Source organism: Cuculus canorus, chromosome 2 (assembly GCF_017976375.1).
Source record: "Cuculus canorus isolate bCucCan1 chromosome 2, bCucCan1.pri, whole genome shotgun sequence".
NCBI classification, from domain to species: Eukaryota; Metazoa; Chordata; class Aves; order Cuculiformes; family Cuculidae; genus Cuculus; species Cuculus canorus.
In genome coordinates, this window is record NC_071402.1 from 89,206,511 (window position 1) to 89,233,268 (window position 26,758).

Sequence of the window (26,758 nt, forward strand, 5' to 3'; positions counted from 1 at the left end):
TGAGTTAAATGTTTTGGTGCCGCTTTTTCAAATGCATCAGAACAAACCTATGACAAGATCAAGGAAGTTCTGAATGTCAACTCTTGAGAGACTAGGAAGGATGGAATAAGCATTAAGTCATCACAAGAGACAGTATACATGTTCTAAGATTTTTTTCTTTAATAAGTTGGAAATAATTCACCCATTTTCTTCTGCCTATATAGATCAGAGCAGTGAAAAATGTCTATTCCCTCTCCACTATGAATAAAGGTTTTGATTTCATTGGGCTGAAACAAACTTTAACTGAACTGTTAAAAGTACGTATGTCTGATTACTTGAGCTCTTTTCCTCTTTCTGTTATCCATGCATTGTAACTTCAACTCTCAAGACTCCAGTTTCCCCGTGTGCAATGCTGGGATAAAGACAGAATCATTGACTATTACTGGTTTGACAGCACTGAACAAAAACCTCTGAACTATTACTGCTGTGAGTATAAAGTATGTGTTTGAGTTACACTTACACTAGACTTTTTCACTTGGCATTTTGAGAACATTTTATGCTTTTGAAATGCTTTACAAATTTAAGTATGTGTTTTTTAAAACTCTATCACAATTCAAACAAACATGGCAAATGACCAAATGACTCATGCATGCACAACTCTATCACAAGTCAGTAGCAAACCGAGGATCTATGCGCAGGGCCTGAGTACAAGCACAGTGTTCAAATCACAAGAATACAGCACAAAGAATACAGCCAATAGCAGATAGAAGAAAAAAATCAGAGTGGGATTCCCTTTTCTGTTCCCTACATTCCCAGGAGCATCTCTCCAATCAGAGACTTGCTCCTAACAGATACGATGTTCAAATGCTTCAGCAGTTTAAAGAAAAAAAGAGGAAAATAAAATCAATTCCTGCTTGGAGAAATTTTCTTTTAGAAACTCTGAAGTCACCAAAATAGCCATTATAGAAACTAATCAAATTATGAGGATTATGGAAATCATCTTTAGACATACAGTGGGAAAATAATGGGAAATAAATAATACTCTCTAGTCAACATATCTCTAATTAAATCAATGCTATAGAAAGTTTGATAAGAAGAGAAAGTCAAGAGAAATTTCTCGGGTTCCTTTTATCTCCTGGCAGCTGCTCACCCCAGTGAATCAAAAGTCCTAGCAGGCGGCATAAATAACATTTGCAAGGCTTCTGGGGCTCTTCAAATACAGGGGCATTTCAGTCCAAGTGGATCTTGCTATGAAATGGAGACGAACACTAACATCATTAAAATGATGAACATCCAAATCAAGGCAGAGAATCTCTTAGGAATTTTTTTTTAGCCAGTGGTATACATACCAGTGAACTAGGCAGCCTTCACCTGTAAGCCGGCACTCATGGATAAACTTGATGCTCTCTCTGAAATGCCTTGCCCTGAAAACAGAAGCAGAATGGGAATTAAGAAATTGCTCAACTTAGTAAAATCACTACTTAGAAAGAGAAAAATGTATCTGAAAGCTCATTTAATGCTGTTTCAAGAATTTAGAACTGAGTACAGATCTCATAAGGTGCAACTTAGTGTCTGCCAACGAAACGCAATACTCACTGGCATAGTTATTCTCCAATCTACCAGGAGAAGAAACTGGTAACTTAGGTACTACAGTGTGATAAACATTAACAAATGCCTTATTCTTACGACTGTTAGGTTTGTATTTCAGCTTCTGTTTTATTCCCCTTTAAAGTAGTAACATAACCTTGTATGCTCTCCCATATGCTCAGATGGCAGCTGAAACTCAGTACAACTACAGGAATAGTTCTCAATGTATATTGTCTCTCACAAAGATGCATCCACTACCTGCTACCCAAACTTAAGCTTAAGTTTGACTTCACCTCCTCCTTCAAGCCACGTACTAGGACATGTATAAATATTATGATTGTCTTCTTGGCAACATTAAATCTTCCCCTTTTGTCCACACTATGAAAAAATCTCACATCAAGCCCTGGCTTCCTCAGCTCCTTCTAGTCTTCTCCCCTCAGAGTGCAGCACCCCTTCTGCCTGCCCTTATTCAGGGTGTCAGCAAACCCCTGCCTACAGCCTACCTTTTTTAAGCAGTGCTAGGAGAAAACATGGAGAAGATGAAGACTGTTTACAAAGCCTGATGTCTGTACTCTTATTGTCCTTTTCATTATAAGAGGGGCAAGTCTTAAGGAAGGTGACTGGGCAGCTGTCATTATCTCAGCAAATCTGCAACATCACCTCTTTACATCCCAGCCCCAAGTTGCTCACTCTGCCTCTCTGCCTTTCAGACTCTAAAGCCTTTAGGGCTGCCTCCAATTTATCACAGGGGCAAGGCACAAGTTTATTGAGGCATTTGAGTGCTCTTGCAATTTAAGCTCTAAAGCAGTAGCAACGTGTGTAACAAATAGACAGAGGAGAGTGATTCTTAAGGTGCAGTCAGTACCAAGCTTACTGGCAAAGACGAACCTGAAAGCACACTGCACTCAACACCCATGAAACACAACGTCCTGTACTCAAGATGTTTCCCCTCTCAGGGTGAATATTACACCACAAGGTTAAAAGAAAATAACCTCAGCCCAGCACCAGCAGCCACACAAAAATCAGGAATACCCACATAAAAGGAAGCTTTCCTTCCTGCCCAACAGTGCAGCTGATGATGCTATAACCACTAAGACCTAAAAGAGGACAACAGTGATGCAATAGAGTGGTAGTGCCTGTGGAACTTGCAAACCAATACTGTCTAAGCAGATATATCCAAAAAGAGGAATCCAAAAGCCCAGGACTCCCTCTTCAAGGCAGTTCTTGCATCACTGGATACAACATGGAGAAAACTGCTGGAGAAGACCTGAGTGACTTATTTGGAGAATCTCAAGGCACGATGCAATCCCAATCTTCAGGGCAGCAGGTCAACTCAGGATTTTGTTTCTCAAGAAACTGATTAAATATGTGGGATGAGTGAAGAAGAGGGAGGAAGCCTTATCAATGCATTTCTACTCAGACTGCTGCTCCAAAATATTTCCACTGGCTGAGTTCTAACAACTCATGGCACTCAGGTCTGCCTGGGGCACATGAGCAGCTTCACATAAATGAACTGAGGGGACAAATGAGGTGTTGGGCTGTGTGTCCAAGAGGCATTGATATTGCACAATGAAGGAGCACTTATCCAAGATGGAATGGATTCAGTGAAATGAAACTTGCCTAGGGCTGGATTGAAAACATCCCAATCTTCTCATACAGCCATGTTTTCACTTTCTCTCTAGAAAATCTGGCTAACAGTGCAGCTCCAATCACCAGTGAATTCACTTCAATGGTCTAGCACAAGTTTTGTTTAAACACCTCAATGCTTTGGATTGAAAAATATCTGCAAATGAGCATAACACCTTTGCAAGGTAGTAAATATAGCTAGCAGTGAACTCCATTCACTCACTTTTATTTACCCCTCCTTATTACTTGATACTCAGTCTGCTGAAACACTGTCAAGTACAAACTGTTTACAGGCACACATGAAAATGAGAAGAGAAATAGCCAAGTTTCTGCTCTGCAGAACCACAGCCCCTCCTCACCTTGAGTCAGAGAAAAGGAGAAACGTACTCCTCCACAACCCTATTGCACTGGGGTCTCTGCTGTTCCAGCAGACATAGTTTTCTGTGAAACTAATTTTCAAAGTTATAGTACAAACCATATTTACATGATAACTAAGACTGAGGACCAGTTAGCTGTGTGGCAAGTGCCAGACACAAAGAAGAACTGCAAGTCTTACATTAACCACAAAAGAGTTGTCATCTGTAACAGGAAAGTACTTGACAAATGTGTTGATCCGCAGCCTATTTGCTGGACTGAGCAGTTACTTCAAGACCATTTATTACATGATATCTGTCTTTTACATCTACCAGCTTAAAAGTCGAGTCCTGAACTGCATCATCTTCACAGGGAAAATACCGCAGGAAGAAGAATCAGTACAGTGCTCCTACCAGCATGTTCTAAAAGTTACGTAAACTTAGGCATTAACAAGCTGGATAATCCAAAACTAGGCTGAGGGCAGAGTTATGATACCAGATCTACATCTGCGAATCAGACTTCTACGAATATCATGAAGGTTAAAAAAAAGCATCTGAATCAGATAAGAGGTATCTTGATGATTCTTTCCTGTGGCAATGTAAATGCAACAAAGATCCACCTCAAGGTCTTTTCTTAATAGGTTATCTGGCTTCTGTATTATCACCACTAACAGCCTGACTGTTGGAGGTTAGTCCCTTAGAAACACATCACTTAAGACAACTACCTGGAACAGCACAGGAAGGAAAAATTAGATTTCTATAGAATTAGCTTTTTAGCAACAGGTTCTATAAGAGATGACATTTCTACAGAAGTCAAAGACCTAACGTAAAATTCTCACAATCCTAGGAAAACACGAATTAAGTGCCTAGGAAGCACCTTGAGTCTCAAAAGCAACTGCTTGTTTCCCACACTTAGTAGAAGCAGAACATGCAGAACGTGGGAATAGAAGCCAGCTTTTAAGACATTTTAGTGAACACCCACGTGTTAACAGGGTAATCCTGGCTGTATTCCCTCAATTCCTCTGAGGATGGGAACTCCACTAAACAAGCTTACTTGGAGCATTGCACACATAATAAACCAGAAGTTTCCCTCATGAACACTGAGCTGAAATGAATTAAGAGCTGAGTCTCAAAATTCAGTGGGTGAAGTCTTTCAGTTGGACCTTATCAATGTGCCAGCAGTTGCAAAGTAGCAGCAAAGCTTCTGACAAACTTCCTGTTGGGAAAGACAGAAAAGACTAAGGCAGATGCTAAGGCGTGTGGAAGACAGGGAGGTGATTTGAGACAGCCAGCATGGCTTCACCAAAGTCCTGCCTCACCGACCTAATGGCCTTCTATGAGTGAGCGACTATATCAGTGGACAAGGGAAGACCCACAGAGGTAATTTATCTGGACTTCTCTAAGGTCTTTGACACAGTCCCCCACAACATCCTTCTCTCTAAATTGGAGAGATATGGATTTGATAGATGGACTATTTGGTGGATAAGAAATCGGTCAGATGGTCGCAACCAGAGGGTAGTGGTCAATGGTTCAATGTCCAGATGGAGATCAGTGACAAGGAGTGTCTGTCAGGGGTCTCTTCTGGGACCAGTGTTAACTGGTCAATCAATACTTCAAATCAAGTATGACCAGTGTTAACTGGTCAATCAAAACTTCATCAATAACATAGGAGATGGGATCAAGTGCACCCTCAGCAAGTCTGCAGATGACATCAAGCTGAGCGGTGAGGCTGACTCCCCTGAAAGACAGGATGCTATCCAGAGGGACCATGACAAGCTGGAGAAGTGGGCTTGTGAAAACCTCATGAGGTTCAACAAGGCAAAATGCAAGGTCCTGCATTTTGGATCGGAATGATCCCCAGGCTCCAACCCTACAGGCTGGGGCATGAAGAGATTGAGAGCAACCCTGCAGAGGACTTGGGGTGCTGATTGACAAGAAGCTCAACAGAAGCACTTGCAGCCTAGAAGACCAACTGTATCCTGGGTTACATCAAAAGAGGCGTGGCCAGCAGGTCAAGGGAGGTGATTCTGCTCCTCTGCTCTGCTCTTGTGAGACCACACCTAGACTACTGAATCCAGGTCTGGAGGTCTCAGCATAGGAAAGACATGGACCTGTTGAAGTGGGTCCAGAGGAGAGTCACCAAAATTACCAAAGGCCTGGAAGACCCCTCATATGAAAAGAGGCTGAAAGAGTTGGGGTTGTTCATCTTGGAGAAGAGAGGACTCCAAGGAGACCTTATTGTGTCCTTTCAATACTTAAAGGGGGCTTATAGGAAAGATGAGGAAAAACTGTTCAGCAGGGCCTATAGCAATACGACAAGGGGTAATGGTTTTAAACTAAATGAGTAGAAGTTTAGACTAGGTATTAGGAAGAATTTTTTTTCAGTTACTCATCAAGTTTTATTTTAAGTGATAAAATGTATCATTATTAGAAGTTATGACGTTTGCTTGCAACCACCTGATACCAAAAGCAAGTATTTTGGATGCCTGCAGCATAACAGAAACAATACTCATGCAAATATTGTATCTTCTTACTGAAGCTCTAAGAGCTTTGGTACTGCACCAGATAGTTCAGGCGCTGAAGGTGATTTTTCAATATAACTCCTTGATATACACAAGAGTGAAGGAGGGGCTGAATTGTTCATCAATTAATGCTCATCACAGATGCCATCCTTTCTATTTCTATTCCCAACTGATACAGATCTCTATTAACAAAGGAAGAAGATTTGCAAAACATCTTCAGAAATACTACACAGATCTTAGCATTCCAACGATCAACTAATGACATGTGAATGTTTTCCTCTAATCTCAAAAGGACTTTTACAGTAAATAAAAATAAATTTATTTTTTTTTAAGTATTAAGGTCACAAAAATTCTCACACCTGTCTTGAAATTTAGGGGTGGCTTTTGTTGGGGATTGGGGGATTTTGTGTGAGTGGTGGATGAACAGGGTTATTTTCCCCTTCCCCCAAAAATCAAGACAGAAATGCAGAATGAAAAGGCAAATCACCAGACATCAAATGCTGTGCTGGAATCTTTCTAGGGTAGAGTAGAAAAATACTCTAAAAATATCCCCCGAAAGCATGAGCCAGAACACTGCTGTGATGTGAGAGAAAAGAAGTGCTGCATTTCCTTTTGTACCTACCAGGACTCTTTCAACTACTTGTTTCTCTACAAAACTTGGTAGCAGGATGTGGCTGAAACCCCCCTCACCCTTCCCCAACATAAACAGTAAGCTCTAGAAGAAAGAGTTGGTCACCATCCAAATTCTCTTACAAAACCTGTTTTGATTTCTCTTTGGAATCAATCAAGACTTGCTATGCCTGATGGTTCAAAACATTAAAACCAAGGGAAAGTCAATTAGCATTTCATGAACGTTAGCAGAGTAGAGAAAGAACGAGGCTGGGACACCCTAGTTTCAGTACATATATCCTCAAGGCTAGAGTTACCACAGGGCAGAAACTCCCCACTGTACTAGTCTACTACTAAGAGCAGCAGGGCCTTCTAAGGCAGGTTCAAGGAATTCAGAGCAGATAGTTTCAGAGGTAGTTTGCACACTTGGACTTTATCTTGAAAGCTCACTCTAATGAATTTATTTCAACTCTTGAAGCACCAGGCTTCATACCTCTTTCAAGTATTTTCTTCTCATTATGGTCTTTAGTTCTAACTGAAGAATAGCCGAGCAAGATATAGAAAAACAATGGCTAGAATAAACTGGACTAAATTAGAGGCAGACTCATTAGGAATTCCTAAAGTTTAAAGCCACAATGAATAACAGTGTTGACATACTGACCCTCCTACAAGCCCTTACACAGAAAAAGCAGGCTCTGGACCAAAGTGGCTGGAATAAAGTGTTACTGTGTTTTCTTAACAGATTAGAAACCACATTTGTCTAATACTTGTGAGAGATCAGAATCAGATATTTTGGCTCACTGTAAAAGAGGCATCATGGTACTGCGGGATTTCTGGGGCACTGTGATTTAGAAAACTTACAAGTTCTGCGAGGGTGAATCAGCAGCAGGAATGCACAGATACTTCACTCCCTGTGAAAAGAAGCAAAAAGGAAAAAGAAGAAAATACTCACGTTAAATATATTTATCTACCACTATGCAAGTCCTACTCTAGACTGCTGCAGTTTTATTGACTTTTAAGAAGGCACACCATTATTGAGACAAGCAGAGATCATTTCTATGCAGCCAGATTTTAAAACACTGTTTTCACCTCAGCTTTGTTGCTAAGACACCCTCATGTAATTTAGTCATGCTTATCGCAAGGCCCAATAGCAAGCTTTTAAAAATGGAAGTATTTTACTAAAAAGGTGTAAACTCTTTGTTCAAAATCTCATTCTTCTTATATTTCTAACAAAACTAAGTAGCAGCTTCTCTTGCCCTTCCCTTTCTCTGAACAGATGCTACAACCTATAATTGTGATAAGCAATCTCTTTTGATCCCATGCAATCACTTTTCTTTACCTAGTTGATAAACCAAAGAAAACGCATTTCAGAGAAGAAATCTGTTCGTGTCACGGGTTTGGGGTTTTATTTTTTTTGGAAATTTCAAGAAGGACAACTGTAAAACCCACACTTTTCTTCCACAAAGTTAGCCTCATTTTCTTAGTCATCTATTATAATAACTTACAAGATCAATTAGGGAAATTAGATAACCATTTCTGATGCATTAAAAATATTACTGGGTATATTTAAAACAACACTATAATCATATACTACTACTTTGCATTGTCAACGCTCATTTTAACTGTCATTTTATTTTCAAAGCCTATTTGTTTCTATGACTGTTAAGACAACACTTATGAAAACATATTTAGCTAACTTTACAAACAGGACTTCCAATAATATAGGTTGCAGCTCAGACACACAAAAACTAAATCATTCACTGGAAGTCTTTTGACTTATCTCAGATGCAGAGTTATGAACTTTTTAGATGTACTGGTAAAGACCATTCACAGTAAAAGTTCTACCATAAAATGGACCTTAGTTTATCCTTCTGTAACAATGCAAAGCCCTGTAACAATCCTGCACATTCAACAACACACATGGAATGCCACCTATAAGACACATGTTACCTATAAGAGATCCTTTGCCAAAAAGATGAAACACAGCATGCATCTACCAGACATTTCATTTGCCAGCTGGGGGTGTGGGGGAATTCTGGGGAATTTTTACCGCTAAACAGCGATGGCTACCTGAGGCAGCATCTTCTCCAATATCACCTTTGCTTTACTGGCTCAGAAACCCCTCTTTAATTTCCCCTACATGCACTTTGTTACTTTACTTGCCATCTTACACAGAGCAATTTCCTTTAGAAGAGATTCTGACCCCCAGCACCACGACCACCACTACGTCACAAAAGATTTGGTGATATCTCACCCCTATCACTTCACCACCACTTGCACATGGCACCAGCCATTTTCTCAGCCCTCCCAGAACACCTGGGAAGCCAGGGTCTTCTTCACAGCTGCACAGATTTGAGAGCCTGCCCTGTCCCCTCCACGCTTTATCAGATTTCCTTGCTCTGACAGGCCATCCCCAGCAAGCCACAACCGGAGGAAAGTCACTACTGTCTACGGCCTTCTGGTTCAGAAGGAGTCAGAAGGGTGAAGGCTCTGCAGACAGTCCTAAGTGTGGCAACAGAGATGTGGCAGTGCCTGCCAAGGGAGCACGCACCGTCAGGACAACACCAAGCCAGTGACAGCACATGGCATTTTCATAAGAGCTGCATGGCAAAACGCACCTGAGAGGAGAGAATGAGCATGAAACCAGTTTGCAAACTAAAGCAGCTTGCTGCGGGAGGCAATGGTGTCAACGAGTAGTAGCTCCTCCTGCCTTGTATCAGGAGAAGGGGTGCCTGCAGTGGGAGGCCAGGATGGCTCCACAGCCATAAGCTGATTCACCATGGCTTGACAGTTACATTCGTTTAGAAGGACTATGTAAAAGCAATACATACATTGATAGGCTGCTGAGCCAAGGATGATAATTATATTATGACGGATTAATTACAATAATAAGCATCTTGTGTGATGCATCTGAGAGGTTTATCTCGGACACCAGTATCACTTCAACTGAGTCACTCCAGTAGAACGAGGGCCTGTGACCTGAAAGTAAATTTACATGCTATTATTTCCCCCACACCTCTAGACAACTATGCCAGTAACTCTGCACCACCAAGGGAAAAAACAGGAAGAAAATTAAACGTAGATGTGTTAACTCCAGGGCACGTTATATGCCAGAAGGTTCGCTCCTTCAGCATGCACTGATGCAAGTTCTTCCACAGATTTCAGAAGCTATGGCACACACAGAGTGCTTTTCACAGGCTGAGTGCATAGGGGCTTTCAGATCATGTTCACTTTAAAAGCAGAAGTAGCACCAGCACAAGTTTAAGACCCACAATGTTCTTTTTCTGTCATGGCTGGCTAGTTCCCACTACCACAAGCAAGTATGAAACTAGCCTTTGAGAGACCACACATGGTACTGAATGGCTCATCCAGAGCCTGATCCTGGAGGTCTTCAGCACCTACAACTTCCAGCGAAGCCCACAGCACTCTTTTGACTACTGTGCTTGCAAAAGCTTATCAGCCTTATCAGCTTCTCAGACAGGAGATGGCTAAAGTTACTGGAATTCGGTATTTTGACCAATGCATGTCATTTGTACGGTGGTTTTGGAAGGCTGTGATGATGGACTCCTCCCTGTGAGGAAATAATCACACACTCAACTCAGAAACAGTTAGAGGTGGGATTTCAAAAGTACTGTGCAGTGACCTAACCTGACTCCCACAAAAATCAACAGCAAAACTCTCAGTGATTTTGACCCAAACGCACCTTAGCCAGAGCTGATTACTTCCAAGGATTCCATCCTACAATCAAGTTTTGTTTCTCTTGTTTGTACCATCAATGATAATAATAGGATCAAATATCATCTATCATAATTGGATGCCTGAAATACAGCACCACATGACTGTATGGGACAGGTATTCATAAATAAGACTCCAAGGGATTTTCTGTGTAGATATTCATATGTTGATTACTGGTACTAGATTTTCCTCACACACGCTGGATAGACTTTCATTTTTAAACATATTGGCAATAGAAAGATACTTAATTACCGAGCCCTGCTGTCTGTGACTTTTTTTTTTTAAATACCCAGGCTCGTAATATTATTTGTATATTTGTGCCACAAGACACTGCTGTCCTTCCTGTGCACATACACTGCAGATAATATCTAAGAACTGTCCCAAAGGGACCTTTCAAAGTAGAACAGTTTATGCCAACCAAGCACATAAATGTCTACCTTTTAGATGCAGTACTGGCATGCAAGAAAGACAGAGGCATTGCTGTTTTATTACCTAGCACTTTGTTTGCCATTCTGAAACTGCAAAGCATGAGATGTAAGAAGGCAACAATCACTGAAACAGCACCTAAAAGACAGTAAGCTAAATTAAAAGATTGCTGAAGAACCTAGAAGGCCAGCTCCTAGTGAACATTTCAACAAGCTTCAAATCGGTACCTAGTCTGCAGTTCCATTAAGTAAATTTGAATCTAGTTGCAAATGCAAAATCCAAAGTTGAACTAAAATTGCATAATAATAAAGATGGGAAGACAAAATACAAATTTGATGTCAACCATATGTAAGTCTCTCTTGTATTTATTAATTTATTTTTAAATTAACTCTGTTTTGTTGCCTATGATGACAACTCTCTAAGAAGTATTTAGTGGAGGAAGGACAGAACAACTCAAAATAGGTATTGTACCACTTTACCTATACAATAAACTAGGTGACACAGAATAGCTAGCACATCCCAAAACACCCCAAAGCAAGGACAAAAACTTGCAATTGTAAAAACTGATGAAAAAAGAAATACTATTTTAAATCCTGCATGAAGTAATACTCCCATTATTGCTTGAATACTGGCTGCTAATATATTGTTATTCAAACATTTCTTCAACTGAGAGCTGTCAGTTGCGACTTATTTCTCCAAACAAGCTTTTTCCCAGAATAATCATTTAAATATATATATATATCTCTCAATCCAATGTTTATAATTAAACAGAAGTTATGTGTATTCTCAGGTAATAAAACATTCCATATATATGGAATCTGTTCAAACCCAAGCTCCTAGGTCAATGAGATGCTAAACACAGCTTTTTTCTGCTCACCTGAATTCACTACTACTTTCCACTTGTTACTTTTTTTTTGCTCACTTTACTTTCTCCATCAATCACCTTTACCACCAAACATCCCAACTCTCCAACATACATACTTCTCTAAACCTTTTCCTTATTATTCACATGATGATCCTAACTGAAGCCCTCATTGAATAAAAGCAGCACTCCTGTTTCCTTTGGTGTATTTAACCTGTTAAGATTACCTCAAAAAATCAGTAAAATAAAACATAATTTATTTTTCTGTTTTCTGTTTCAGCAGACAGAGTAACCACCAAAACTAGATTTCTGTCTCTCTTAGGCCCTGAAACTAAATGCTACAGTTAAAACGATACAGTGAGAGCAAGCAAAACTAGAGCAAGTATTCCAATTTCAAGATTGTCAAAGTTGAAACAAGCGAGAGTTAAGTAAAATTTGTAAAATTCACTGTTATTTGAGAAACAATGACAACACTTGCATAATTTCATCACAGATCCTAGAACTAAGCCAGTTCTGCTGCAGTAAATACAAAACGTCTGGGTGCACATACGTATACACAGAGGTTTTACACTATAGTTAATAAGGTATTCATAGAATTACAGTAATTTTCAAAGTTATGATTATTTTAGAGGTCGATCTACTAAGATTGGAAACTGAATAGTTACCTCACATTTGGAAAAGTCAGTAATACTATAGAACATCACCTTCCGGATATCATTAGTTTTTGAAAAAGCTAATTAAATGTGTGGAATTAAATGCAGTATCGCATGAAGTGCTCAGGGAATGTAACAGTCCAGTTACATAAGGAGCACTCTGTTTCTATTATACTTACCTATAATTTATTATAAAAACTTTACCAGTTTAGTTAAAAAGGAGCTAAAAACTAGCATTTAAGGTTTTTTAGCAGAACATGTAGAATTTTGCAGTAGCAAAATGACACATCTGCAAGTGCTACATATCGGATAACGGGTCAGTGACTGAGAATAGGATCTCTGAAGAGCACACAGAAATTTAATCACGCAATACCAAGAATAATTTCAACCCCATACAGGATAAGGTGCAAAGAACAGTACTGTGAGACAAATGTAGCAACTATGTTCACGCCTTTGTAATGACCAAAGACATTCTGAAGTCATTAGGAATGATGCTCATTTTGATTACACCCTAAATCATACCAACAGACAATTTATTTGCAAAAGAAAACTGTCCAGCAATTTTTATATAAAACTGCATATTCTAAAACAGTATGCATGAGAATAAGAGAAAGAACTAAAAATGGTACTACTTGTTATTTATGTTTAGTGGGTTTTCCAAGTAATGTTTTTTTACAGATGTTCTTCATAACAATATCCCCACCACTACTGCACATTTAAACAACATTTCTGAGGTTCTAGTTAGCACTGGAAAATTGAATCTAGAATTTCAGAAGTTAAAAGGCGAGGAGAGCTGAAAAGAACCTCAAATTACAAAATTTCTGTTCTCCAAGGACAGGGGGTGGGAGGAAGGGGTCTTAAAATAAAAAGTTTAAAAAAGGCAGGAATGTATTTTTGGCATTAAACCCCTCTATTTAAATTTATGTAAAGATACCATCAACGACTTCCAAGAAATTTTTTTTAAACCTCAACCCCCAAACTTAAATTTGTGAACCCAGATGCAAATAGAAAACCTCCAGCACCTGGCAAGTTCTTTCAGGTTAGTCAAAAAACATGTGTTAATTTGAGTCGTCACACCAACAGATGAGGGCAAAAGGACTTATTTTTGTTTAGGGGCATTTCAGCAAAAAAGCTAAAGTGGGAAACAGCCGGCACAAAGCTTCCTCAAGCCAAACCAACAAGAGTTTATCAAGGGTTTTGTCCAGTAATGCACCAAACTGAACCTGCTAAACTGAAAACCGTTCAACCGTTTGTTTGTCCTTTCAGTTACTTACTGTAGCAATCACCATTGGTGCTGATTTTATTAATGACTCATAGAAAATACACTCGTGCTTCAGCAAAAAACAACCACTACTTGATTTCAGTGAACAACACACTCAGGTTTGGTTTTGAAAAATATTATAAATGAAATTAAAACATGAACAACAGAAAGCAGGATGCCCCTGCAATAGAATTTATACATTGGGTTTGCATTACCTTGGATAATGCAATAGTTTTTACAAGTCATGGGGTTTTTCTTCCAATCTTTGTTCATTGTTTTCTTAAAAAGTAGTCTCAGAGACACTTCAGAAAAAGTCAGTATCATTAAGGCTGGAATGTGCCCATCACAAATATGAAGTGTCCTGAGGAAAGGAGGGCTTTAACACATCTCCTCCTCTCTATCACCCTTCCCAAAACTGAGAGGTAAATGTTGAAGAGTTAAGGATTTTACTTTACTTGCACAAAGAGCTACATGTATTATTTCTAATTCTAACCCTGAATTCCATATCTAACCCGGCTCATCTGAAGGAAAGCAGAGTTGGAAAAAACACTGACAAGTTTACACTAAACTGTGGTTTATCTCCTCCGGGACACACCAAGAATATTTACAGGACTACATACTTCAGCTGAGATGAAGGGTCTGCCTTGACTAGATGACGTATTTGAGCCCCAAGGCATGTCAGGGCTTCTCTAACGTCTGAGCACTACCTATCCCACTTGGTCCCTGAGCCCCCAAGGGGAAATCTGTGTATTACAATAAAACAATATATCCCACCTGCCTCTCTCTTTCAGGGAACGCTGGAAAACGATCACTACACCTCTGGAAAATGCTCACATTACAAACAAGGATTCACACACTCTCCACATGACCTGACACTGAGCAATCCCACAGTAAAGTAATTTAGTGCATCACCACAGCAGCCTCTGCCAAGGGTGATGAAGGCCCAACTTGACACACTTGAAAAGCCACTTTGTACAAGTCTCTTGGAAGCTTTAGTGGGTTAACAAAGTCAGTTTTTAAAAAAATTAGTCAGAGCTCTCAACCTCAAAAGCAGAGCCAACACCAGACATGGCATTATTTCAAACTAGAGAGAATCTTCTGGTGCCACTACACCTGAAAGAAACATGGTAGCTATTTTGCTCAGCATGATCTTCTGAAACATCTCAGGAGGGGAAACTCTTACTATGAAAAAGCAGTGAAACATCATAGAAGAAAGTTAAGTTTTTTGTTAGAAGAAGCACTTGTACACTTCCTCTTGATGGTAGCATAAAGGCTGAAAATTGACACTTTCCAACATTGGTGACATAAGAGCTTTAGCACTGTAAAAGGAGATGCAACAGTCTGGCTTGACTAAATTATTAATTTGCAGAGCTGATCTTTATACAACAGCAATGACCTTGTGATACAATACTAGCAATTCTGATTTTGAAAGCCTTCTTGCCACCTCCCTCTTTAATAGGTCCCACAAGTCTTTGGGCTGGATACCAAAGACAGCACAATCTGTACAGAGAACATGTTGCCTACCATACCCACCAGCAGGGACTTCTCTTATCTTGTCATCAAGATGCAATTTTCATATATGAATGGCCTCCTACAGCTTGAGTCTTTTTGTTCAGAATTAGCATATGCTTTTCTTTAAAAAAAAAAAAAAGTAGGGCTGATTGGTTTCCCAACATTTCCCTATTTAGTTATTTCATTTTGTGCAACAATACACTTTTGAGTCCAGACAAATGTTTTCTGGACTTGTGTCTGTGTGAGGATATTCCTTCAGATTACAGAACCAAAGAAGGATGTAGTAAGGCAGCTACCAGCACTTCCAGAGTTATCAGCTGGGGCACAACACAAGATTTTTCTTGTGTTTTAGCGCAGGTAACCCCCATGCAACACACACAAAAAATGAAATCAGTCCAGGATGTGCATGAGAGAAAGAAATAAGTTTCCACAAACTCGTGATGAAAGAATTAGAAAACAAAAAGTAAAAGAGGCTATTCACCTTCAAAACTTCAGTAAAATAGTAAACCTCATCACATTAAGTGCTAACAGCAAATATGATAGGTTTCTATAGCAAAACCTGAAATAGCTGCCAAACTACTACCCACAAACTATGCTAAGCAGATTACTTGCACTGCTCCAAAGCTGCCAGTTCAGTTTCTCTATAGTTTAGCTTGCTTTCCTTTTCCAAAAAACTGCACATAAATAGTCTAAAGATCATGTGTAAACAGGCAAGATCATCGTGCTCAGTTAACACTGCATTAAGGTTTACAACATCCAGACAGGCTTAAAAAATATGAAATGCAATTCCAGAACTTAAGGCAAGCTGATATGAATGCATTATCTATACTAGGTCTGCAGGCTATGATCTTAGCAAAATTTCTCAGTTTTTGACAGTCATTTAGCTCTTCACTTTTCCTCAAAGGTCTGGAATTACCAGCCAGTCTTATACTTTTCTTTTTAATTCATAAATTTGGTTCAGCACTTCCTCTTGTGATTTCCCAGCTGCAACTTTCCCATCCTTAACACCTTATAAACCAGGTATATCAGAGCACTCAGCAGAGAGAAAACTGGTGCAGAGAAGGTATACAGCTGTTCCATAGCATCCTTATTTCTCTACAACTTCTGTTCCTCACACTTACTGGCTCTCTTCCAGTTACAGTATCTACTTGTTATCTATTTGTATTCTCTTAAAGCATTTGACTGTTTACTCAGGAAGCATGAAAGATTGTTCTGAAAGATCAGCACAGATTTTAAACTGTGCTCTTCCTTTTCAGTTCAGCTTCTTAGGTAATGAGTACTCGAAATCCTATTTCTGATTAAATTCTTTGTAAGATGACCTGGCATATGAAGTGTTTTCTTTTCAAAGATACATTTCACTTAAGTTGTGCTGGCTGCACAAGTTAACAAATAGGACAAAAAAGATGCTGAATTCAGACAGCATTTAGTTCTTTTCTACTTCCCCCACCCCTCCCCCCATCTACTATATCAACAATTATTTAGGTAGTCATCAATTCAGGAAAAAAGAGGGGAAACCCACTGCTCTGGAGACAGCATGTACCAGATGAAGATGATATTATTAATGGCATCAGAATACAAAGAAAAAAGGAATAACTAAGTGTCCTCTGTGGGTGCTCTGGTTAACTATGCAGAATGAGGGGTAAAACACAACCTATAAGGCTAATATGATAAGGAAGTTAGAGGAAAAGAAGAGCAGATGTTTCATAGGCAACACAACATTTTCTTAGCAGCCAGAAGACATTACTGCAACTTTCAAGAAAATCTATACGGTGCTTTACGACCATTCTTTTTGTTTGGAGAAGTCCCACAAATGGTAAGACTTGGTACAGAACCATCTGGCACACTAGCATCACAGGGACATAGATTGGCGATTCACATGAAATGGAAATTCCTAAAAATTATGACAGCTTTGGTATTGAGCAGAAAGAGATGACAATATGCCCCAACCCAAAAAAACTGCATGTTTTGTTGGGTTTACATTTACTTAAGCTTCATCCAAATGACATTAATTGAAACTATCACATACACTGATATACTCTTTCCTCATTTGAAAGAAACCAACACACTAACAATAAAAACAAAACAAATATTCTATAGCAACAGAAAACAAAGAAAGAAAACTGACTTGCACATAGAAGCAGCACACATACAATAGCCTACTCTTAGTGCAATTTGTTGTAAACAGAATGAACAATGGAAGGCTTTAGTGTCAAAGGACAGTACAAGAATGCTCAGGTAAACTATTGTTGATTTAAGGGTGGTCAGTCTAACAACAATAATGCTACAGATAAATTAATGCCAAAGGACTCCACAACCACAGGCAACTGATAACTGGATTCATACATATAACAGATTAAACCTCTGGTGGAGGTAAAGAACAACAGCAAAATCACTAGCAACTGACAAACGTGTGGTGGACCTGTGAAAGAAGCTGGTAGTTTCAGTCCGTTTCTGATTGATGGACAGGTGTCTACAGTGCACACAGTCACCAAAACTGGCACCTCAAAGTATCTCAACAAACCAAGGACTGTGAAATGCTCAGACTGTAAAATGCAAAGCTCAGAGACCTCCATAACCCAGACTTACTTAAATCAACTTCCACACAAAAATGGACCATGCAAGAAAATCCACTGTTTCCTCTAGCAATATATTTCAGCAGTTATTTACTTTCACGGTTAAACCCTTGCTTACTTCCAGTCTGAATCTGTGTGATACCTTTTCTTAGCCACACATATCCCGTTGCTCTCTAAGAAGGGTTCTCCGCCTGGGGACCCACAAATTGTCATCAGACCATCCCCGCCTCTCTTTGTAGATAATACCTCCCTGGGACAAGGCTTGAATGACTATCTGACTAGAAGACCCTCTAGCACACCTTCCCACCAGCACTCATGCTGTAGTTCTTCCCTCATTAAGTGCATCAATCACTGTCCAACACACTGGAGGAAGCATTCCTGCTTTTGCCAGTATTTAAGTGCATGTACTTGTGTGTAGTTGGGAGTGCAGGGAGGGAGGGGTAACAGTAAGGACTAAGGATGCTCAAAGTTCAGCTGCTTGGACAAAGTTGTCCCCCACAGCACACACTTTCCAGACTGAGATGCAGCTGTCTGCAAGCAGCTGCACAATCCAATCCAACACCCTATTTGGTTTGGGCCCATGTTCATCTCCATGTAATATCCCCCAGAACAGGATCAAACACAGAGAAACACTCTTAGCTTCAATGGACCTGCAACCAGATTCTTGTAGGCCAGATTAACAAGATTTGCCTTTTCCTCCTTGATTTAGATCAACTGGCATAAAATTTGTTAGATTTTAGATCTAATGCAGCAGAGTAACAACTAGCTGGCACCCTTAGAAGCAACAAGCTGAAGAACTGTTCAGAATTAGTTACAAAGTGCTTCCACTTTCTCTGTGAGTTCTGACTGACCGCACAAGCTTGGTTAAGATATATGGATATCACAACAGTCAGACCTTTTGGCATTTTGGTCTCCAGCTATTTGTCCTAGCTTTAAAAAGGGAGTTCTACCAACAGATCAAACAAAGTCACTGCCAGATATGCTATTATTTAAAGCATGCTCTTGAGATACTCATTTCTTCATCTGCCTTTCAGTGTCTTTCACATTCTGAAGAGAGATTTTAAAACCTGAACCAAGAAATATATTAGAAAGCAGGTGGCAAGAAACCTAATTATTCTCCTCTACATATGGCTTTTGTGTGGATTTACAAAACATCTGTGAGTGTTCAATAGGCAGTCATCCAAACTGCTCTGAAGAAGCCAGCTTCTCAATTCAGCAGGGCTATTGCCTCTGTGGGAATACACATGATGCTGTTGGACACCGTTCATACTCAGGGGATGCATTCTGTGTATCTGAAATAAAAAACCTTGTTCCATGTGACATGCAGTTCTGTCTTTTGGACACACCACCAGTTACCTATAGTTTTTTCTGATGGAGTTACAAACATGCATCTTTAAATTACAAAATTCCTACCCAAGTGCTTAAGAACCTGTGTAACAATGGTGTACTAAATTGGAATAACAGCCTTAAGATGCTCTGTAAATATAAATTAATTTCAGGCTTAGTTTATTATAGGACAATTTCCTTGAAACAGTTTATACAAAAAGAACTACAGGGCAAATAGTGCAATATAGATCAGGCTAGATTTTGGCAAAATTTCTTCAGTCCAAGTGATTTAGAGCCTTAAAAAACAATCTTATGTCTTGTACTTAATGCAAGCTGCAAATGTCTAAAGGTAAAAAAGTCTTAGAATTCAATTCTTCATTAAACCTGTTTTTTCCAGTTATTCCAACACAAAAGTATGCAATAACTTACTAAGGCCCAAATCTGATTATGAGCCACCAATAAATCGGGAATTCATGACAGTTTGTAAATGAACATTAAGATAATGTCTGAAATCATATTTCAATTAAAAAAACATTTTTTTTTAAAGTTACTTCTCAACAGACACCCACTATGAAACCTAGACTGATACAACAAATATTTTTTTGCGAGTCTTTAATAACTTTCCAGGAAGTTGGTAAGCTATAAAGAATTAAAACAACATATATCCAAACACTGCAGTAAATAAAGCATAGAGGAAAGCACGCTTTGTAAAAGGTACTGTGACATTTTAAACATAATCAAGAAAAAAATCATCTGTAACATCAGAGAGAGGGGCAATGCTGTAACTAACTAAAGCCAAAAAAAGTTTTACCATCTGTAGCAGGTTGGTGTTCATCATATACACTAATGTTTGCTTTTATTTCTTGAGTATTGCATTCTTGAGTGTGGACAATGAGGCCAAGGTAGTAATTTTCATTCTCTGCCCTCCACTATCAACTTTAAGTACAGTACTAGCAGTATTACCGCACCAAAATCAGTCATTACTGAAACTTCAAAATCTGACAAGCAAGATGTGGGTAATTTGCCACTTCTTTGAGATCTAAGGTATACACCCATATTCGTTTGTTCCAGGCAGCCAAAATAAGGCCAAAATTCCTTTGACAAAACATTACTACAATATTTTGGGGGCTTTAATATCTAAACCCACTTACCTTCCATGTCTTGCACAGAAGGCTTTGTTTAATTAAATACTTGCAGCATTTCCTATAGGCTGACTAGGAAATAGTGTAGCTAAAATACTGTTACTAAAAGACAAATAAAACTACTGCAGTTGAAGAAAAGGCAGCATTTTACAGCCAATTCACATAAATATATGCACATAAAACAAAGAACCTCAGGGAAAAAAAGATTCTCATACCACTGCAATTCCATGTTTAAAGGTCAGAGAAACAAGAGATAGATTTCCAAACACAAACACAAACTCTCACTTTCCAAGAGTAAAATCTGGGAAGAAAAGGGAAGACTGAGATACATAGGAAAGCATCCCCGTTTGATTTCAGTGGACTGGAGAACAAGCCCCAAGCACAGAGTGGCTATACAAGCTGTAAACAAACCTACCTGTGACCTGGAAAAGATGTAAATAATGAAGGAAGTAGCACAACCTAACAGATGTTTTCTAGGCCCTTGTTCCTAAACAGAAGCATTTAGTTGCAGACTAGCAACACAGGAAGACCACGAATGATAAAATAATTAATAATCAGCTGACTAACAAATGGAACTCAAGAAAGGGGCCCGAGTAAAGGGGAGAGTTAGTAATGGGGAAGGGGGAGAAGGAGTGTTTTTTATGTGATGCTTGAAACCCACATGGAAGGCAACATATCTTTACTATTAAATTAATAACACTATCCCATTATTGTGTTATATTGATTGACAACATAATTGTCTCTTCGTCAGTTAGATTTCTTGTTGTTATAACAGCAGCAACAACAGATGCTGTGCCTGGATCCCCAAACTACAGCTGTCAAGCATTTCCGCAAGAAAATCAGTCTCAAAATACCAACTGTACAGAACAAGAAATTAACCCCAAGATGCCTGTTACAGTCAACTACAATGTAAAGATTTACCATGGAGTCCCCCAAACCTCTTACCTCGAGCATAGGGCGGGCACTGTCATGGATTGAAAGAATGTGCGTAATGTTATTCTTACTCAATTGCTCTACATCTCGGGCATCTGTAATAAGAGGGAAAAAGGAAGAGAATTTCTTTAATATCTTGAAATAGCCCAGTCTCTTTTCCATTGTGCATGATGAAAATCACTTATTGGTACATTTCTTTTTGAGGCTTCATAAAGCAAAGCAAAAACCCAATGCAGCTGTTCTAGAACACCAGAGTGGGTAATGGGAAAACACACTTCTAGCTCCAAAACAAATTAAATACTATAAAAAGACCAAGCTTAAGTGACTCAGGAATGTGTTCTTAAGTCAGAAGTTTCATGTATTTTGCATCTGAAATATACGTCTGTGTATGCCCATGTGCAGGTGATGGCCATCTGAACAAGCTGTACAAGAAATAGCTTACCTCCTCTCTACCCACAAATCCCCCTTCAGGAGATATATTTTCACTTGGCAGATAGACTTTGTGACATCCAGGCCTGAGAAGTGAAGCCAACCATATCACTTGAATTGCAGTATTAACAGGCAAGCCAAAATGAGAACTAGATTCTTACTTCCTGAGGACTAGCAGGGAAAAATGTACTTTAGCCAATATATACACCATAATTTAAGTCTGAAGAGAGACAGATATGATAAAGATTTGAAAATACAAAAAAGCAAAACGCTACAGCAAGGAAGTACAGTTGTGAAAAGGTGGTCCCAGACCTGTAACCAAAGGGTTTCAAACATTCAAAACTAGAAAGCAAACTGGGGCGACTGAAAATTTGACGCTAGATGTTGCGAAAGCATAGGTTTATTTCTATGAGAAAGAAGGTAAAATAGATTATCTGTCATCAGTGAGCAACTTTCCCCAATACTAAACCATTAGTGTGCTACAAAATGACCACTAATACAGGTAAAAAGTTACTTTTGCCAATTTACTTTTGACCTTTTTGCTTGAGAATGGCACAGCACACCATGGCAATTACAGCAGTGGTTTTGTGATGTGAACACCTGTTTTCCAAATCTGCCCATACAATCTGTTCCCATTAGCCTGGCTGCACACAAAAAAAGAGCACTGACCACAAGGTTTCAAACCGGCTCTCTCTAGGTACAAAAATAACAACAGCATCACCTGTACATTCTTTATGTATGTGCAAGAGTCCAATTAGCATCTCTTGCTTCATCTTATTCCACTCTATTATAAAGTTTCAATGTCTTTTCTACACAACAAAGAGAAGTTGGACATTTAATTATACTGCCTCACAGACCAGTTCCATGTGAGCACCATAACAGGCAATAAAATTTAAACCTAATCCAATTATGAAAGCCTTTCTAATTCTAATAAAATTGAGTGAAGAGTCAAAACTGCATTGATTTCACTTGCTACTGGTCAAGCCTGCATAATCAACACAGATCCCTAATCCTTCAGGAGAGAATTAACAGAAATTCAGTCTGAAACAGAATTAAGGTCTAGCTTCACGGAACAATTAAAACTTCCTAAAACTCTCAGAGTGAGCATTTCAAAGAACAAACAGTAACGTTTGCCAGAGGTCTTCTAATCTACCCGACCTTCAGATTCATTAACGGTTTATAGAACAGTCTTAATTCCTCAGAGAGCACCTAAGAAGGCAAGGGTTTGGAAGCCCAGAAGCCACCCTAAGTGTCCCTAGCAATCACTGCTTTCTGTTCTCTAAAGGCTGAGGGCACATTTCTGAGTCCACTGATTGAAATTCATGGTATTGACACATAGCTAGCACAAAGATACCCCAATCTCTAATTATTTGTATGACCCACACAGTAAGAAATTGCTGACCACATAGGGCAAACAACTTTAAAAGGAGATATGACTCAAATTAAATGTTGACTGCTTTGAACAAGTCTGAAAGGCCTAATGGATACAATACAACTAACAAGACTAAAAGTCTGCAGTTCTTCAGTAACCAAGGACTTCAGGTAAATGAATTTCAACAAATCAAAACTATATAGAAAGCCAGTGAGGTTCCAGATATTCCTAGAAACAAGCTGGAAACAGTTATCCCAGACCAACATCCCAGGGTAACCAGTAGGTCTTCAATACACTTAGGCAACAATGATTCAAACCACAGAAGTAGAGAAGAAAAACCTTCCCAGACAGTGATTGTATTCTCTGGATCTAAACCTTAGAGAGTTTACAAAAGGGAAATTCCCCTGGCTCTCCTGGCACCTGCCATAAGTCTTTACAGACAAAGATATTTAAACAGCAGTACAAGTGAGATATTCACAACCTCATACCTTAAATTACAAAATAAAAAATAATTAAGGGGTTATGTAAAGGTCCACCAAAAGCCAGAAGAATCACCATTACCAGAGCAATTCTAACTTCTTTACTGTAGCATAGTACTGTACATACAGGCTCACATTTTGAAATCACAGCATGAAACACCCTATTTCTAAATTTAAAGATGAAAGAAACCTATCAGAGAGTCCATCTTGTCCCTACAGGATCCCTCAAATGTGGTATTATTCTTCACAGTAGGTTCCTTAATATTATGTTTCATTCAGCAAAGTACTTCTCAGTTGATATGGACTTATGAGTAAAGCCTTCAGGAATACCTCTCCTCACCTAAAAGACACAATTCATGCCAGGGAAGTCTTCTTTTCTCGCTCCCACACTCATATTTAGCTTCTCTTCCCTCATTTTCATCCTGTTACTCCTAGCTTAATCTCTATTCATATGTAGAGAGTTGCAAACATTTAATTGCAAAAGCAATGGCAAAGTCATCAATGGCATGGGACCAGGGCTGGGGAGTGTCAGAATACGTTTCCCTGCAGCTCTGTGAAGCCTCACAATGTGGCTGAGGAGGAAATCATCGAGCATATTGTCCTTCCATGCCCCATATGCAAAAGGGAGATGACACTGGTCCAACCATTCTGATTAAGACACATAGATGACTGAAGGACTCCAATACTAGGGTGATAAAGTCTCAAATGTATGTACAACCACTCCCTCTTACATCAGTATTCTAGAACCTCCAAAGAGATGGAAGGTGAGGAATAAAGATTTCTCTCTTTGTGGAAAGAGATGGTAAGAAACAGCTGTAGTCTTTTCCACCTCTACTACTAACAACATAACAAAAAAGCATCCTGCCAGGAACAGGAGATAAAAAGTGTTACAGTGATATAGTGATATAGGCCTGGATCTGCAACGTTGTCAGGATTTAGCCCCAGCCCAACTTGATTGGCAGACAAATGCAACTCACCTGTGAATTTAGAAGATTAAATGTCCCCACAAAATAAGTGAGATTATTTTATTTTCATTTTGTCACCTTTCCTCCCATTAGCCTGCTATTCCAAAGTAAATACATCCTCTCTTTCTCCTTCTCTAAAGTTCAAATTTCTGATTGTGTTGCTAGTCTGAAAACATTTGCACACTCCTATAACATAGTAAGATAGTAAGTATTTAGTTTTGAGCATAAATTTTCAGGCTATCTGTACAAAAACAAGGTAAGAGTTTAGAGAAGACAAGTCAGCCCAGTAAGACATCAGTATCAATCTGCAGATGTATTGGCACTACAGTTTCATCATCAGAAGATCTATTTATTTTTCAAATAAAACAACTTCTTCTCTATGCTTTATTTTCTGCTTTGGCAAGAACTAGAGATAAGATGCCCAAAGAGAACCTCATCTCCAGTGGTTGAGAGCACTAAGAGCTATTGCTGAGAATGGCTTCCCATCAGGAGAGCTTTGTTCTAGAGCCCAGTGATCCACATGTTCAGAGAGACATACACAGAAACACACTCAGAAACTAAGCACATGAATGCAAACTCCGCATCTCCTGTTCCCACTTAACATTATGTTCTAATACCTATTGTTGTCCCATCCTCTCCAAAGGACCTTTTGGGGGAATTAGGAAGGTAGAGAAAAGGGTCCAATACTCTGTTTAATGTCAGCACCCAAAAAATGTCTTCCTTCAAAAGATAAACCTGAAAAAGGGAATGGTATCTTCACCCTATCCTGTTTTCAATACTTTGAATAAAGCCTTAGAAAAGGGAATCCCACCCCCCAAAAAAAGCAGCTGATAACAGGAATTAATTGGTTCTAGAAATATAGCCGAATCACTTGATGGTCACTGCCTTTTTATACACTTAGTAATGGGAAGGGCAGAAACTTTCCCAAGACTCTCCAGTTCATCCACAGCAACACTGGACTCCTTGGGAAGAATTAAACCTCATATTATGGCTTTCCCCTTCAAATAAAAAATCCCCAAAATATTCCACTGGAAAAAACCTGAATGTTACAAATATGATTAGAAGCAAGGAAGCACACAAGCTCTTTAATGTTCATGGTAGAAACACTCCCAGATCTCTGGTGGCCACTACTGCTGTACCTTTTGGTTCTGAACCAAAGAAACACTCATTTACAACGTCCTACAGAAGAAATGGTATTTTTTCTATTTGTGCAAAGGCTTAAAAGCCCGGACTTATTAGTTTCTTAAGGAACAAAGCACCTATTTTCATCATGAGCACAGGTGTCTTTCTAAGGACATCAGGCTTCCAGTGCAGAAGATACATGCCCATGAAATTCCACAATAAATTCTTTATCTTTTGAAATGATTGAATTTCATCTGTATAGTACAATTATAACAAACCAAAATTTCCCCCAAACCAGAGGCAGGAAGAATTAACTTCCTCTTTCCCTTCCTTCATGTTTCTCTCTCAGCCTCCCACCCTCCCATTTGCAAAGAACTAACTCCTTGTTAACTTTCACTGAAGAAGCAAGAGAGCCCTGTTTCCTTCTGGGCTTTCAGTCCAAACTCAGTCTTGTTTTTTTGTATGGACATCTGCAGCTCTTCTTGAATTTTTCTGCCCTCTAGCTGTACAATCTCAAATCTCAGGAACATACCACAATTTTAATGGGCTACTGATGAGTATAATTGTGCTTATAGATTTTATAAGATAACAATCACTTAAGCACACGCTGAGATCTGTGCTTTTTGAGGAAAATTTTCCAGAGACATACTCAAGTCCCACAGACTTAGGGGAATTTCAGCATGTACTTCGTGTTTTCCGTAATCAAGACTATACATAACTTTCTACCCTAAAGACCCTAAGGTTGTTAGAGAAGCCCCTCTCATTCTATGTGCCTTAAGGTTTGCGCAGCACTAGTAGACAAACTGGAAGCACCAAGCTTAACTCCCATTTATGCCACAGACTTATATCACAAGTTTTTCTTGGGCCTCAGTTTATTTCTCAGTCAAACGTGGAGGAGTTTGCACTTCCACTGTCATGAATTGTTTTTAAGTTGATCAGGTCTACAAAGACAGTAAGAAACTCTATACATAAAGTAGAAATATTGCTGAATATTGAATAATAATTCCCCAGTCAGAACTATTGCTGAACACCTTCTCCAGACAATGGCCCTCCAGGATTATAGTGTTTAACATCCTGCTTTCCCTCAGCAGGAAAGCACTCGTCTGGAACAACCATGCCTCTTCCCAATCTGTCAGTGTCCCCAGAGGTCTCCCATGCAGCAGGGAGGCACGAGTGTGCACAGAACAGTATTCCCTGACCTAGCTACAGAAACTCTGCCTGTTCCAGCTCCCTGAAGAGACACTGGAAAAAGAAGAGGAAGCTATCCTCCAGAGGGCAGATCAGAGCGATGC

General features: G+C 39.3%; 1 protein-coding gene across 2 annotated transcripts in view; it reads right to left on the minus strand.

Moving 5' to 3' along the window:
* DUSP22 (dual specificity phosphatase 22) overlaps positions 1-26,758 on the minus strand; it is a 43,735-nt gene that overhangs the window by 4,866 nt on the left and 12,111 nt on the right. For both annotated transcript variants that reach the window (XM_054060071.1, XM_054060072.1), the window contains exons 3-5: positions 21,112-21,194; positions 7,538-7,587; positions 1,329-1,403 (exon numbers count right to left, since the gene is read on the minus strand). In XM_054060071.1, the coding sequence (XP_053916046.1) occupies positions 1,329-1,403; positions 7,538-7,587; positions 21,112-21,194 (208 nt within the window). The remainder of the gene's footprint in view (positions 1-1,328; positions 1,404-7,537; positions 7,588-21,111; positions 21,195-26,758) is intronic.